This window comes from Macadamia integrifolia, chromosome 6, assembly GCF_013358625.1.
Source record: "Macadamia integrifolia cultivar HAES 741 chromosome 6, SCU_Mint_v3, whole genome shotgun sequence".
Lineage (NCBI taxonomy): Eukaryota > Viridiplantae > Streptophyta > Magnoliopsida > Proteales > Proteaceae > Macadamia > Macadamia integrifolia.
Window position 1 is genome coordinate 38,060,762 of NC_056562.1, and position 16,658 is coordinate 38,077,419.

The 16,658-nt window shown below is 39.5% G+C and overlaps 4 protein-coding genes across 5 annotated transcripts in view; 2 read left to right on the top strand and 2 right to left on the bottom strand.

The window, feature by feature from the left end:
• LOC122082473 (potassium transporter 2-like) overlaps window positions 1–6,139 on the top strand; it is a 6,454-nt gene extending 315 nt beyond the window's left edge. The window contains exons 2-10 of one of the 2 annotated variants that reach the window (XM_042650070.1): window positions 155–248; window positions 464–698; window positions 803–1,048; window positions 1,128–1,181; window positions 1,662–1,922; window positions 3,063–3,115; window positions 3,291–3,414; window positions 3,929–4,183; window positions 4,542–6,139. In XM_042650070.1, coding sequence (XP_042506004.1) covers window positions 213–248; window positions 464–698; window positions 803–1,048; window positions 1,128–1,181; window positions 1,662–1,922; window positions 3,063–3,115; window positions 3,291–3,414; window positions 3,929–4,183; window positions 4,542–5,662 — 2,385 coding nt within the window. In that variant the 5' untranslated portion in view covers window positions 155–212 and the 3' untranslated portion in view covers window positions 5,663–6,139. Of the gene's footprint in view, window positions 1–149; window positions 249–463; window positions 699–802; window positions 1,049–1,127; window positions 1,182–1,661; window positions 1,923–3,062; window positions 3,116–3,290; window positions 3,415–3,928; window positions 4,184–4,541 lie in introns of both variants that reach the window. The other variant, XM_042650069.1, reaches the window with a different exon arrangement.
• A 595-nt stretch (window positions 6,140–6,734) lies between these two features.
• LOC122082475 lies at window positions 6,735–8,462 on the top strand. Its single transcript, XM_042650071.1, has 3 exons — window positions 6,735–7,333; window positions 7,431–7,494; window positions 8,047–8,462. The coding sequence occupies exons 1-3, from the start codon at window positions 7,040–7,042 to the stop codon at window positions 8,214–8,216; spliced, it is 528 nt and encodes a 175-aa protein (XP_042506005.1). The 5' UTR covers window positions 6,735–7,039; the 3' UTR covers window positions 8,217–8,462.
• Window positions 8,463–9,252: 790 nt separating this feature from the next.
• On the bottom strand, window positions 9,253–10,587 carry LOC122082277 (protein GRAVITROPIC IN THE LIGHT 1-like). Its single transcript, XM_042649739.1, has one exon. It carries the CDS (start codon window positions 10,585–10,587, stop codon window positions 9,253–9,255), a length of 1,335 nt encoding a protein of 444 aa, XP_042505673.1.
• Window positions 10,588–14,132: 3,545 nt separating this feature from the next.
• On the bottom strand, window positions 14,133–16,365 carry LOC122080809 (U-box domain-containing protein 16-like). The gene has a single exon (XM_042647663.1). The coding sequence runs from the start codon at window positions 16,363–16,365 to the stop codon at window positions 14,320–14,322; it is 2,046 nt and encodes a 681-aa protein (XP_042503597.1). The 3' UTR covers window positions 14,133–14,319.
• Between the last annotated feature and the right edge of the window lie 293 nt (window positions 16,366–16,658).

Here is a 16,658-nt window from a genome sequence, read left to right on the forward strand (position 1 = left end):
GGGGGCGTGCTCTTGTCTTTTCCATGTATGAGAGAAAATGGAGTGATGGGTGTGAATCTATAGGGTGCTCTGTTCTTGAAGTTTTACCCTTTCTGTTTTTTGAAGTTGCATTTTCTCTGAGTTTTCTTCACAAGTCTTGGATATTTCAGTGCAGATCTGCAAGTAGCTGAGGATAGCAACGGAATTTAGTGTAGATCCAGCTCAGTAAAAAGATGGTTCTTCATAATGGGGAATGCTTGAATACAAAGGTTTATTTTTTTCCCCTTGAATACTTCTCTAACTCTATTTCGCAGATCCATATATTAAAAATGATAATGAGGTGAATATAAGTGTACCCTTGGTTTGTTGGAACCTGTTTTTTTTTTTTTTTTTTTTTCGCAAGAGAAAACAAGTGTTATTCTATGCTTTACTAGCCTTATCAGAGTTGAACATCTGGAAGTTTGAATTTCTATTTGCGTTTCAGAAGGATTCTTGGAAGACTCTGTTGCTGTTAGCTTATCAGAGTCTTGGTGTGGTCTACGGGGACTTGAGCATTTCCCCTCTATATGTTTACAAGAGTACATTTGCAGAAGATATTCATCATTCAGAGACAAATGAAGAAATTTTTGGTGTGCTTTCTTTTGTCTTCTGGACTTTAACGCTTGTTCCTTTGTTCAAGTATGTCTTTGTGGTTCTTCGAGCAGATGACAATGGAGAAGGTATGTACATGTCTTGAATTATTGAATATTACTATTGTTTGCTCTATTAATAGAAATATATTATTCATCAATCAAATTTGATTTTTTGTGCACAATTGTTGCAGGTGGCACTTTTGCTCTGTATTCTTTGATATGTAGACATGCCAAAGTAAGCCTTCTACCCAACAGACAGGTTGCAGATGAAGCAGTGTCTACTTACATAATGGAATCTCTTCCTGAGACCAAAAGCCACTCAAAGGTGAAACTTTTGCTGGAGAAGCACAAGTCATTACACACAGCTTTGCTAGTCCTAGTTCTGCTTGGTACTTGTATGGTAATTGGAGATGGAGTGCTCACTCCATCCATTTCTGGTATTCTTCTTGTCTGCTATACAAAATTTTCTTTATCACTGTTTCCATCAATTTGCTGATTACCACTTTATATATACAGTTTTCTCTGCAGTGTCAGGCCTTGAGTTATCAATGTCAAAGGAACACCACCAATGTAAGCTTCTGGACTTTTATTCTGCATTTCGTCCTGGTTATTGATCCGAATCTACTTTTCAATCAATCTTTTTTTATTGGCATTTGAAAAGCACCTTTCTGAGTATCTAGAAGGTTACGTTTGGTTGTCACCTGAAATGAAATAATTTCATTTTGAAATTCTATAGCATTTGAGCAGATGAGGTGATGCTTCTAGATTGATTCATCTCAAGCCTCGGCAAGATTTATAGTTTTAATTTAAGAGAGAGAGAAGGGGACTAAGATCTTTCATAAATTTTCAGAAATTGAACCCAATTCTATTGTTTATTCACATTCTGGTGGAGACTCTGGATGAGTCCATTTTCACTGAAGTTCTTTATGCACTGAGATGCTGTGGAAACCAAAATAAAATGATTTAACTCCTAATAACCAAAAAATCTGTAGATGATGCTTTCAGTAATCGATCTTTTGAATGTATCTGAGATAATGTCTTTGTTCGCAGATGCAGTAGTTCCAATCACTTGCTTCATATTAGTGTGTCTATTTGCCCTGCAACACTATGGCACACATCGGGTTGGATTCTTTTTTGCTCCGGTTATATTGACTTGGCTACTTTGCATTAGTGCTCTTGGCTTATACAACATATTCCATTGGAACCCACAAGTTTATCAAGCTCTCTCCCCATATTACATGTACAAGTTCTTGAAGAAGACAAGGAAAGGTGGCTGGATGTCTTTGGGTGGAATTTTATTGTGTATAACAGGTAATATTTGGAATGCATGTCCGAATATTGTTATTGTGTTGTGTATTTGCTGGTCTCTTGCATATGCAATCGAAGTTTTAGAAGTATAAACATTGAGATAATATTTTAAGTCATTTTTTCGATTAAAAAAAAGGTCAATTGAACTAAGAATTATCCCAACTACTTCGAGTTGGCTCATGAATCCTGTTCTGCCATTCCATTGTCTATGAGTGCATCTTTTGTTAATAATAGCATAAGGTCCACAGAAAACTTTCAGTATTCATGCTAAAATGGCTATTCTGAAGGTTTTAGTTCTACCTTCAAATCTGACTCTGGAAACCCTTATCCAGAATTGGGACCAGCGATACCACTGGTAAAGTTTAAACCTAAAAATGGCTGGTTTTCGTCATTTTGACCAACTGGAATTTCATTTATTAATTGAAGTCATTAGCCACACAAATCATAGTTATTTTGAAACAGGTGATCTAATGTCTCAGAAGTTTTTGTTATAGTTGCAGTCGAGAAATGTCATAGCCATGCATTAGGTGCACATAAATAATGTGGCTTTCCATTTCTCGGTCCTAACTGGAATCATGCAGCTGAAAATTCACCCAAACCATCATAAAGACACATTTCTACATTATTTTGGCAGCTTAAGCTATAGCAAAGCTATGGAAACCATTATTCTCCATAAGCAGTCAATTTTTTTTACTGAACACAGAATCAGGCGATCCCTAAACGAGGATATTTGGGTCCTTTACCATACTCTCCTCCCCGTGCACTCCTGGGGACACAGAAAAAAAAAAAAGGGAAAGGAAAAAGAGCATCCCAGAGATATTTACCAAGTAAAATAACGTATCCCTTGAGGTTCTTTTTCCCACCCTTTTAATATGTCAGCAGGAGCACGGAGGGAGGAGACAATAACAAAAGTTTCAAATTCCTGATCCCATGTACAGTGAGTGGTAACATTCATGAAGAGAACTCTCTGTAGCAATTTGGTGTGCCAACCAGTTATTTTACTATGCCGATTATTTCAAATCCAAGATTTTCCAATGAGAAACTTGCAGGCAATAAAAAAAGATACATAAAACCTTGTGATTTTTCACCAATTATGAAGAAATCAACAGACATACTGCAATATGATGTGTAATTGAATTGCAGGTTCAGAGGCAATGTTTGCTGATCTTGGTCATTTTACATACATTGCAATCCAGGTACACTCTATTACAACTATCTATCTAGATGTTTGGCTGATGTGCATGTGTATTCCCAAACTTATTCTCCCAATAATATCTTATACTCCAGTTTCCCAATAATATCTTATACTCCAGTTTCTAGTTCCCCACCCCCCCCCCCCAAGAAGGAAACTTACTCTGTCCAACTGTACAGATTGCTTTCACTTTTCTGGTTTATCCCGCTCTGATATTAGCGTACATGGGTCAAGCTGCTTACTTGTCAAGGCATCACAATATTAACACCAGCTATCAGATTGGCTTTTATATCTCGGTTCCAGGTATTCTTTTTTTCATTCATCATTTCTTACAATTTTGTTTGAACATGTCATATTTTTTTGTCGCAAAATAAAGCAACTTTACCTTCAAGTAGTGAGCATCAACCGTATATTCAGTGCACCTGTGTTTTAATACTTGGCTTCATTATGAAACTTGGAAACCTCAAAGAAAATTATAATGGAAAAAGGGTAGAAAATAGAAAAAACTGGAGTTCGGATGTGGGTAGTAATAAAAACAGAGAAGTCATTCATGATGACCAAGTTGTAGGTTAATTTTATAAAACACTAACTGAACCGTTTGATATGCGAAGACTTGGGGCTATGGAGTCCCTTACAGTTGATCAGTACTCCTAACTGCTTTATTCGGCACTCTCTTCGTGTCTTAAGAGCTGACTCAATAAAACTACCATTATCAGGCAACTGGATACTAGTGATTGAACTACCCTAGGTTGTGCAGTTTATGTGGCTAATTATAAACAGAGAAAGGAATGCGACGTACTGAAATTATTGGTTGCAGAAAATGTAAGGTGGCCAGTGGTTATAATAGCCATTCTTGCTTCTGTGGTGGGAAGCCAAGCAATCATCAGCGGAACATTCTCTATCATCAACCAGAGCCAGTCACTGTGCTGCTTCCCAAGAGTGAAGGTTGTTCACACCTCTGACAAGATACATGGTCAGATATACATCCCTGAGATCAACTGGATTCTCATGATCCTCTGCAATGCTGTCACCATTGGATTCAGAGATACAAAGCACATAGGAAATGCATCAGGTATAAAACACCTCACGAGTGTCTTAATTCTCATGATATTTGCTTTGAAATTATAACTATATTAGTTGGTGGTATAATATTTCATTTTTTATTTAGTTTTTGAAAAATGCTACCTTTTGTGCAATTGTAAGCACCCAACTGTTCCCACCCAGTTGGTCCTAGATATATATATATATATATATATATATAAATGGGACTGTTTGAATGATACCTCTATAGGTGTATTTAGAACATGTAATCTTTTTTTGATTGTTCCTTGTCTTATTCCCAAGACTTCATGAAGTTAAGGGTAAAAAAGGGTTTCAAAATAATTTGACACCCTTTATATAAATAATATTTTTTGGTCGTCTATTTGCAGGTTTGGCAGTGATGACAGTAATGCTAGTGACCACATGCCTTACCTCTTTGGTGATTGTCCTCTGTTGGCACAAGCCCCCTGTTATAGCTCTGGCATTCCTACTCCTCTTTGGCTCCATTGAAGTCCTCTACTTTTCAGCTTCCCTTGTGAAGTTCCTTGAAGGAGCCTGGCTTCCTATCCTCCTGGCCTTAATCCTAATGACAATTATGTTTGTTTGGCATTATGCCACCATCAAGAAATATGAGTTTGATCTTCATAACAAGGTCTCCTTAGAGTGGCTCCTAGCCCTGGGTCCCAGCTTGGGCATTGCTCGAGTCCCTGGCATCGGCCTAGTGTATACTGACCTCATTTCAGGAATCCCTGCAAACTTCTCCCACTTTGTCACCAACCTCCCTGCATACCACCGCATTCTTGTCTTTGTGTGTGTCAAGTCTGTGACCGTACCTTATGTGCCCCCAGCAGAGCGTTATCTAGTGGGTCGTGTGGGTCCTCCAGCTCACAGGTCCTACAGGTGCATTGTGCGTTATGGATACAAAGACGTTCACCAGGACATTGACTCATTTGAATCTGAGCTCATAGATAGATTGGCTGCTTTCATCCGCTACAATGGTTATCAGAGTAATGCGACTAATTCATGTATGGAAGACGATGGAAGAAGTTCTAATGACTCAACCAGAGAGTGTAGGTTCACAGTTGTCAAAACAGTGGCATTCTCAGGCCAACCAGCCTATGAGATGGATGAAAGTGTGCATCCAGAAAGTGTATCAGTCGGGTTCCAAACAGTAGAGAGTGCAACAGATGTCATAGAGATGGAGCCCGTGCATGTTGTTGAGAAAAGGGTAAGGTTTTCTGCCGACGATGATTCTGAAACAGATCCCCACTCTGAGATGGATATGCATGTACAGGAAGAGATGGAAGAGTTGTTGGCAGCTAAACAAGCTGGGACAGCATTCATACTTGGGCACTCACATGTAAAAGCAAAGCAAGGATCATCTCTGCTGAAGAGAGCAGCAATTGATCTAGGATACAATTTCCTAAGAAGGAATTGCCGAGGACCAGATGTGGTGCTCAAGGTTCCACCAGCATCGCTGCTCAAGGTTGGCATGGTGTACATCGTGTGAGCTGCACTGTATCTTGTTAGTCTAATTTTGCATCATTGAGATACCACAGTTCTACCAAAAAAAAAATTTGAGATACCAGTCATATATGCAAGTAGAGAAACAGTGACTGCTGGCTTTCTAGCACGATTAGACACTTCGGAACGGCAACACCGTTTACACTGTTACGCAAAATATAATCCCCCTACTGTTGTAACTGCACAGAAGATTGATGGAGAAGTTTTTTGTTTGCAAATTGCCAACTACTAGCTTCCCACAAATTGGATTTCAGTGACCTTTTCCACAGTAGTCATATTCTACAATCTAAACATCTCATATATGGACCCTACCAGACTGGCTTTTAAGTTTTATCACAACAGTGTTGGTACTTGTGTAAAGCTACATCTGATTATACGAATAGGGTGTCATCGAATGGGACTGATTCATGCCTAATATTTGTTTGGCACATCCAATAAATCAGAAGAGTTGGATTGGAAAGGATGGACAAACGTGTTCAACCATGTGCTGTCTCTCAAGTATTTGTGGCTAGTATAAGGTGTTGGCTTAAGGTATTCTGTGTGTGACCAAGGAATGAAGAATGATGTTATGATACTCCAAAGACCCTGAGGATGACTGATCCATGCTCCAGAGTTTCTTCTTTTAAATACATGCTTCTCTCTCTCTCTTGAGGGGGGGTTGCAAAGGTTATCTAACACATAAGAACCACCCCCTCCCACTGTCCCATATGAGACCAGGCCATGGGTGGTTCTTCAATGTTAAGGGAGTTTCTTTAGGATGAGTCCGGTTGCTTAGAGAATCATACCTCTGATATATTAAAGTAGAAATGAAATGCATCTTTTATCTCTTTTAACCTGGGAATTTTTCCTCTAATTATGTGACTCGAACCCAAATACGGAAGGGGTAAAAAAAAAAAGAACCCAAAATAGTTGATGCATAAGGTTCTAGATTTGGAAAACGAAAACTACACAACCTTACCCCGAAAAGGTTATAGGATAGAGATTATAAATGGACAGTTGATGAATTGTTTTCTTACTTAGCTCACAATCTTGGATATTTTCTGACCACGAATTGCGTTTCCAGAACTGATTTTTTTGTGTATGGCTCCAAATCCAACTCCAGCCTTCTTTCTCTCAATCCTCTCGTTTCTAAAGGTAAGGTAAAACGCCACGTCCTCCTTCACGCACCACTAAAACTAGCAGTCCAAGTGAGCAGCAAGGACCTTCGTCTTCCCTTCCAGAACCATTATTCTTTTGGTGGGACCTCAGATACCAATGGCTTTCATCTAGACTATAAATAAAGGAAGATGAAAGTTGAGTAAGATCTGGAGTTTCTGTGCATCTTCTTGTTCCTGCAAAACTTTATATATAAATAAGAGAAAGAATGGGATTAACGGCTTTCCCTCTGTCTTCTTCACAAAGTTATTATCCATCATTTGGAGCGGCTCTGCAAAACACTTCCTCAGCTAGGTTCCACAAAAGCTATAACCCAAGAAGAATTTGTGCTAATTTAGATGAGAATGATACGGAGGGAGAGACCAAAAAGAGTAAACAATCTCTCTTCACGAGTTTAACTGATGCTCTTGACTTCTCTCAAGTTAGATCTGCCCAGGATGCCCAACTCTTGGAAGAGGCTAGAGAAGTCACCTCGTCTGGAGAAAAGATGACAAGGGAGGAGGTAAATTCTGAAATAATCCATATTTGAATTCGTAATACAAGTACACAATTATTTCATGATTTTCCTTAACCAACATTGGATGGTGATTCTTATGCAGTATGCTGCTCTCCGACGGAAGATTGGTGGGACTTACAAGGATTTCTTCAAATCCTATGTTGATGGTAATCACCATGATTTGTTTTATCATCCCATTGTAATATTTAACTCATCCTGCAAAATCAAATGCTTCATTTTCTTGATCCTTACTTATATTTATTATTTTAAGCAAGCAGCTATTTACAACAAATTAATTGCAGAGTTTAATGAACATAACTCAATTTTTTGTTTGTCTATTTCAAAGGCATCTTAACAGTTTAAATTGATGACATTGATTATCAGATTCATATATTACTGTTGTGTATGTACTTAATGTTAATTGCTGAAAAGATGCAAAATAGTTGTGTCATGAGCCCTTTCTTACCATCCTTGGCTACTTATTATCTTATTTTCAGCTAAGTAGTTAATATTTTCACTTTCCTAGCAACATGTGGTGAGGCTTCATATTAAAATTGGAATTTAATATGTATCTAATGTTTCAAGGCATTCTTGGGTGAAATCTTTTAAGTTTCTTCCCATCAGATTTTAAGATTAGTATTGTGATAGCTCTGAGGAGAACCTTATTTAATTTGTCATTAAGTTTCCTTATTCTTCTTTTCTACTTTCGTGGACATCAGTGGATGGGGAATACATTGAAGAAGGTTGGGTTGACAAAACATGCAAGGTCTGCAAGAAAGACACCAAAGGTGAGGCAAGGCAAGTAGACAAGTTTGGCAGATATGTTCATGTCGCATGTTTAGAGAAATCCAGATCCGGCAACTTCTTTACAAGACTTTTCTCAAGATAGCAAATCTCATCATTTCTCCTTTTTCATATAATTTGTACTTTTAATTACTGATACTATCGCCAAAGGCAATATGAGATATCATGTCCAACTTTGGCCCTGGCAAATATGCTGTGTTCAGACTTCAGACCATCCTTCCCCTGTTCCCCCGATAACTTCTATATGCTCTCCTGTATGGAAAATCAGGATACAAAATTCTTTTATACTAGTTCAGCAACACTATGCAGCAGTAAATCTGGTTTTCTTGTATTTACTGTCTTGGCATAGACTAATTTTAGTTTATTGATGGAGGATATGCCTGCTTAGAAACCAGCCAAAATGTCATACAATCAATGGGTCCCTAACTAGTATCTCCTATATTCATTCATTCACAAGGGTTTCAATCCATGACTTCCCATTTGGTAAGCAATGCTGGGAGAAGAAAAAAAAGAAGCAAGCATATATGGAATGCCTGCCTGTACCTGGGTCTGGACATCTGGTTCAGTTTATCAAAACTACATTAGTCTTAAACCTGCGATTGAACTCTTTTTAGACAAGCCAATTACCTCAGCTGGATTCATTTATTGGCACTTCTGCAAGCGAGGGAATACTGTAATATAAAATGATTCAAATTGTTGAAGAACACTCTATGAGGTGCCATGAGGGAAAAAAAAACAGAACTGTGTGCATGTATAACACTGTAAACATAGGCTCATAACTTCGCAATTTGTATAATGAACATCAAAAAGTAGCAGTCTGACTAGTATTTACAGTTCACTAAATGCATCAAGCATTATCTTGCTTATAATCATAACAGAACCGATTAACTTAGATGGACTACAAAATGAAACCAAGTGGGATACTTGCCTGGGGTGCCACTGAACTGTGAATCAAAAACCACACCTAGTCTCTCAGCTTCTAAGGTTGTTCCGTCCTCCATTACTCCAGTAATGAAGAAATAATCAAGGAAGCAATTGGATCCAAAAAGGCATGGCCAACTAAGTAAAAGCATTTTCACCGACATTTTCCATTAAGACATTATGCTGTACCTTATGAGCGTTCATTCCATCTTGGAGAGATAAACACGAGATCTAATCACAGCCTTCCCCACTCTGAAGCCAGGCATGACCATAAATCCAACAATGCGCCTTCCTTGTTCCCTGTCAATCCCGAGGGCATCATCCTCATCTTCCACTACACTCTCCATGTAATCCTCAGAGAATTCGCTACCTGTTTGGACCCCAAATATCTCAGCTTTATCCTCCACCGAGGCTGCAAGTCCCTGTAAAACCCAAACCCACTTCGCCATTTTCACGAACGCCTGGTATAGTGGTGTCCTTGGATGCTTCCCACTCATAACAAATGTCCTCTGATCCAAATTCCCAAAGAATGATGCCTCCATTTTAGAATGTACCACCAGGAGGTACTTTAATCTGCAAAAGTTCGCAAAACTAGAAGTTGGTTCCGCAACCAAAGCATCAAATGGGTCTTTAAACCTTGTAATATCTTCCAAATTATGGAGTTTGGGGAAAAAACCATGGAACATTCTGCGAGACAGATAGGCTTCAAATGCATATTTCTTGTGGGATCTTTTCAAGTAGACTACTGATTCTTCAATGGAGTTGGCAGCAAGGTCAAGATCCCAGGATGAAGCTTTCATCAGACAAATCAAGGGCTTAGCAAAATCGTGAATCGACTTCGATGCCGCGTTGAAAACTTCTACGAACGAATTTGGTTCCAAATCCCTACAAGGTCCCATATTTTCTTCCTCAAGATATTTCCGTCTCTTCAACAGCTCTTCCAAAGATGCATTATTACGATCCAACCCCTCAAGTTCTCGCCGAAGTTCGAAGATTAGGGAGTCTTTGCCTTGGATCTGAGACTGTAATTTCTCCAACCGGCTTTCATGATCTTGGATCTCTGCAAACAGAAGAGAACTCCCTGAGGTGGAATCACACTTGGGGCTGGTGATTTGCTTCTCTTTGTAGGAGCGCTTGATGTCAGAGAGGACTTTGAGCTGGGACACAACAAGGTCATCAGCGACTTCGATTTTTTCAGAGTCAAAGGGAATGTGAGCCTCCTGAAGCTGAATGTAAGCTAGTTTCAGAGCTGAAATGCTATCAAATAGCTTCGGAATCACAGCAGTAGCAGCCACTTTATCACTTCCAACTAGGGTTCCTTCAATGGGATGGGGATGGATTTTCTGCTCATCAAACTCGTTCTCATCCGTAGTATTGCTGCTATCTCCAGTAGAAGAGGCCCTTTTGCGGTGGTCGTGGGTAGGGTTTTCACCTGAAAACACTCCCGTAGATCTTAATCTACAAACTTTCGCAAATCTATGGACAATATCAGATATGTTTGAAGAAGCTCTAGCATGTTTAGTTGCAGACTCCATTGGCTGAAACTCTCTGAGAGTAGAAAATGTGACTTGAGTCAACTTAACGATTGGATAAACAAGAACGTATTGTAGTTCCTATGAAAAAAGCAAGATTTGGGTAGAACGGTAACAGAAAAAAAAGCCGTCTTTCAACAAACAAGAAGAACCAACATTGTTCGATTCTTCAAAGAGAAAAGAAGATTCAAAGTACCCAGAAGCCTTTTTCTTTCAGTGCAGGAGAAACCATGGAATGGAAAGAGTAATAGCTCAATAGAGACGTCGCTGTCGGTGGATCAATCTGAACTGGGTTTGAGTTTCAACTTAAAAAAATATTAGATTGTTCCCACTACCCAGAATCAGAGCAAAAAATTAAAGATCACTCAATCACAATTCGCTCTCCCTCCTGAGTTTTGTGCTGCGAGACAATGGCTACTGAATCCCGCCAAGAGTTAAAAAATAAAAGAAGGAAACCACAAAAAGAAATGGCCGTTTTACATGGAAAGAGTCGCCATTGTTGCAGATTCTCGAACAGTGGACAGTGGAGCCGCTTTTTTGAATTTTTTTTTTCCTTGGTAACGTAACGCGAGTTGCACTTGGTCAGGTGAGCCAACTTGCCCTTGCCAGGCGCGTGTGAATTCTCTCTGGCTCTGCCTTCCTGATAGGGTGTAAATCCGGATTCCGGAACTGGGGTAATGGGTTCGGTTTTGGTTGGTTATAGGGAGTGTTGGTGTGATCTAGAATTAGATTGACTCCTATCAAAATCAATACTCATGCCGAACATATTCGATTCTGGTTTTTATTAAGTTCCTATTTGATTCTAACACAGCTCGGTTTTGATTCTTGTATATATGAAAAAGATCATGCTATCTCTTATATTTTTTGAAGATGCTCTCGTTTATACATTTATTGGCCCTTGTATCTGGCATTTTTTGTACTAGAAAAGCAGGTTCTTTTGCCCCATACTATATTATAGTATTTTAGTAATAGTATTATAAAATGTTATATTAATAATTTTCTTTTTGGTAAGAATGTAATATTAATAAACAAAGAAAGAAAGAATGCTACTTATGTGTATTTGGCCCCACACACATCTGTTATCCACGATAACTCGCACTGGAGATGCTTAGCTGCGCCCTCCCATTTGTCTAAAATGCTGCCTAACCCATGTAGTTTTTTTTTGGGGGGGGGGTAAAACATGTAGTTTTCTTTTGCTCTATAGTAAATTGATATTATATTATATTAAAGGGCAAATAAACTCTCCATGTCTTTGTGGCTCCTACATCAGCGCGAGAGCCAATGGGAAGATGTACGAGAGCATTGTCAAGCAAGGGTGAAATGGTATTTTATATGATCGATGCTGTCACGTGCCCTCCCATTGGCTTAAGTTGAAGCCACAGGGACGGGTTGTAATATATTTATTAGTACCCAAATTTGGATATGAGTTCTAGCCATCATAGGAATGAGAAAGTAACTAAGTCCCGCTTCGGTTTTGTTCCTTAATTTTGGATTGTAATCCAATTTTATTTGGTTCGGTTATAGCTTTTCGGTCCGGATCCGGTTTTGCCTTTGCTGCTCAAATGTCAAAATAGGTGATCGAATTCATACCGTTGATGTGGAATATGATATGCTCCGGAATCCATCACCTGTGTGTAGAATCTGTACCGAACGTGCAGAAAACGCGTGGGTGTCAGCTGGGTCTCACCGTATCATCTGGCAGAGATTTTCCGTAGCCGCAGTATCAGGAATGAGCTAATCTGTGTCAAACTTTCTCTCACGATGGGACCCACGTCCTACAGTAAATGCTGTGCACCTTCGCTTTAATATAGGTAGTGGGGTCCAGAGTTACATGTGACACGGTCACACGGCTGGGATATAACCTGACTCTTGGGGCCCATGTTCACTCATATTAGATCCTGGCCGTTAAATATCTGTAGGATGGATGAATGGATATCTTGTATCTTCTAGATATACTGAAATAGTTCGCTTTGTCAAAGACCCAAGGATGTTTGTGACGAATAAGGAAATGCAAAGGCAGTTTTTTGTGGGGTCAGCAACAGGAAAAGGTTGGATATTATTTGATTTGATTTAGTAGGAATAACTGAGAGACACAATTCTAGTGGGTCTCTATCTGGTCCCAGGCTCCCAGGTCTTGCACTAAAGAAAATTTAAGGATCTTAATTTCCGTCCCAAACAGGTCGGATCGATCGAAACCAGCTGGTTCAATTGAATCGAATGAACCATTATTGATTTTGGGTTTTATGAAATCAATATAAATCGAAGCCCAAATCGGATTGATCAAACCCGATAATGATGTAAAACCAACTTTTGGCATAATGGTTCGATGTCGGTTTATCCTATCACCAGATTGAAACCAATTCATCTTGATGGAAACTGGATTAAACCGATTGATTGAAACCTCTCCACCCATGATAGAGAGAGAATTTGATTTTGAGCAACAATATGATAATAGAATGAATATGTTGGCAGGCATGGAAAACGTCTCACCGACTACTACCACATGGCATCCGATGATTCCGACCTAAACTTGTGGAAGATACATATGATTAGTTGATTACAAGTTTGATCATATAGTTGAGTACTTGAGTTTAAACACCTAATTTGACATATTTCTAATTAGGGAGGGGAACCAATCCATGGAAGTATCAAAATGGAATCTGATTGAATTGAAAAAAAAAGAAGAAGCCATCGAACTAGATTAAAAAAAATTATCGATCGTGTTTGATTTTGGGCTTTTCGAAATTGATAAAAATCAAAACTGCCTGGACCAACTGAATAGAATAAAATAAAAAATATCGAATATAAGATGAGCTCGTTAAGAAAAATTGACAAGTAATCAAGACATGCTGATCAATAATTGAAAAAAAAAAATTAAGATAAAAATCGAAATCTGGCTGAACCAATTGTTTGGCACCTTTTTCCTATTCATAAGTTCGAAGTTACCACATCATCCCCATCTAAAACAAATCATGGGGAGTTTTGCAAAAATTTGGAGCATGATTAAGGGTGTCGTTTCAAATCAAAATCGTTTATCAAAATTGGATCGAATCGTTTATATAGAAAACGATAAATTAATTTTTTTAGTTAATTTGATTTTAATTTTGAATTTTAAAACTTCAATTCTAACATGTCTATATATATAAATGGTAAATTAATAAAATTGAATACAAATTAAATACCCCAAATAATCAAATTATTGAATCAAATAAAACAACAGCACACACAATGTTACATAAAAGTATGGAGGAGGTTTTCTTGAGGCCATTGTGAACTGGCATCACTCCATCGTGGCCCTTCAACAACGTGTACAATAAGGGCATTGGGAGATATATGGAAAAATAGTGGTCTTATCTGGACCTTTGCCCTAAAAGTATCATTGAATAGCAATGTGAAACCTAAAGTCATTGAAAAACCAATCAAATGGAAGGATAAAATATTAATTTCATATACTAAACCAAGGCTAAATCAAATAATTTATAGCATATCAATAAAATAAATTATTTTTACATAAAAAAATATTATTTAAAATAATAAAAGAATGTGCCACAAATCAATTTCCGAGTATACAATTGACTCACTATTTACAATCAGACCCAAATAGGATCACATATCACCCTTTTTTTTTTTTTTCTGTATTTTTGGGGGGTTTGGACCTTATCACACAATTGAGAGAATACATTCAGCCATTGTAATAAAAAAGAAGAGAAAAAGATACAAACATTTCTTGCTCGATCAAGATACGAATAGATCCGTCATATTGGTGATGACCTGGACAACACGACCCTGATGATGAATATGATTATGATTGGTTTCGGCCGCCCATTGCCGAACAGTCCTCCAAAGGCTAGCCGCCTTCCGCCGTGACCTCATTGTTCCGGTCCTCATCAGATCCCAAATTGCTTTTTGAATCCTCGGCATCGCTGCCAATTGAACCACCACCTCATTCCCTCCTCTCCGGCAAACCGTATCAAGCGCCGCAGCGGCGCTCTCTTTCGCTCCCTCTGGACCATCCGTCAACACCGTCGCTAATTTCGCAATAGCCCCATCCGTAGTAGCTATAGCCATTGCTCCGCCTCTCTTCGCCATCACCGCCATAATAGACACCACTTCTTCCGGTGACTCATCCATTATTTCCACAGCCATTTTCAGTACTCCTCCTTCTATTAACTTTCCAATACAGCCTCTCTCTCCCGCCAAATTCAAAATAGAAGCCAGAGCATCTCTTCTTTGACTTGCGGGTCCCACTCTCGCCAGTTCCACCAATCCGTTCACGACACGTTTCTTCTTCCCTAGCTCTTTCCTGTAGGCATGCACACTGGAAAGGCTATACAGCGTGGCAGCCGCATTACCCTTCGCCTCCCACGTGGCACCTGATCTCAACACCCCAACGACGCCATCCACAACTCCGCCGGTTTCCATGATCCTCGTCTTATTGGATTCGAGGATAGACAGATTGAGAATCGTAGTAACGGCGTTAAGTTGCAGGTCAGGATTATTTGAACCTAAGTGATCAACGAGAACAGGAATCGCTCCAGACTCGGCTATGCAAGCTCGGCTTTCGGAAACAGTTTTCGCAAGAGTCCGAAGCTCGTGAACGATCCGATTAGCCGTCTCCGTTGACTGTGAAACACGTAGTCTGTTAACCAAAAACGATGCCGTCATCCTCGTGGCTTCTACCGCAGCCTTGCTCAATGTAACGCCGTTAGATTTATCAGTCTCCGCCATCTCAAACGGGAGTTTATTTTCACGACACCACATTAAGATCAAATTCTTCAACCCACGATTCGGGATCAGATTGGTGTGAGCGAGTACTTGACCAGTCTTAGGACACGTGTTGCGTCCTGATTCGATCCAGAGGCTGATGGAGGATCTATCATAGGTCTGCCCTGTTGCGACAATCACTGGATCACTCATCAATTCGAGGCTGATCGGGCAGAGGAAATCGGCGGGGAACGACATCTCCGTGGTGCTATTAGTACCGTCGGATCTCGGTGAGCTGAGGCTTCTCTTTGGTGACGAAGCACCGTAGAGGAAGCATTTCGCGTAACGAAGGAGGCCCATTAATGCAAGCATCTGAACCGTCGATTTCGAATCTGTAGAACCCAGACTCTGAACCTCCTCTTCGAGACGCTCTATCTCGTCTCTGCAACTCGAAGAATCACGTAACTCTAACCTCTCGAAGAGATTCTCCAGCTTCGATTTCTCAGGAATGATAGCTTCCTCTATATCATCGAGCATCTTCAGAACCTCTTGTTTGAGATTCTCAGCCAAGGGATCCACGATAGTGATGGCCCTGCAACACTGTTTTCTTAGTAGAACGACGAGCTCCTTCACATCATCGCTCAAATCGAATTCCTTGAAAGGGAAAACGTCTAGCAGAGTTGATATTTCAGCTGTTAACTGATGAAAACCTTCAGCTACAGATTTGTGCTGCATCAAAAGCCACATCTTGCTTCCATTAGAGCAATCTTCGATCAAAGTCTTGGTTCTCTGTAAGACGACGTATAATTCTGTAGAACATAGACGTGCAGATTGAGGGAGAAAGAAAACGGGAAGGCGAAAAATCTCGTCGAATACAAGGGAGAGGAGTTTGGATTTGCGGATTATGGAAGAGAAGCTTTGTTTGAGAAGGAAGTGGAGAGGTTTGAGAAGGGAAATCTCTTGGGACAGAAGAAGAAGAGATTGAAGGAGCTTTCGGTCGGAGAAGTCAGGGGAGATGAAAGAGCTCGCTGAAGGTCGTCTCTTTCTTGGTGGGAAATCATTAGGAGGAATTGCCATGAAAGAATCAGAGAAAGCTCGTATTCAGGTTTCAGTCTGGAACGAATTTACGAATTTCAGTTCAACTCGATTACGGTGATGATGGGCAGGCTTCAAGTATGGATTATATCAAAATAAAGATCTAATTTTTAGATATATATATTAATAGAGAATAGGCATTAAAAAAGACATGTTTTGAAAAAGCCAAAGAAGAGGAGAGTTCCGAAAGGATGAACGAGTGAGAGAAGTCAAATCTGATAGGTTGGGGTTTGGGAGCGGCTTGGTCAACGAAAAAGTGCCAAGAATGGAAACAA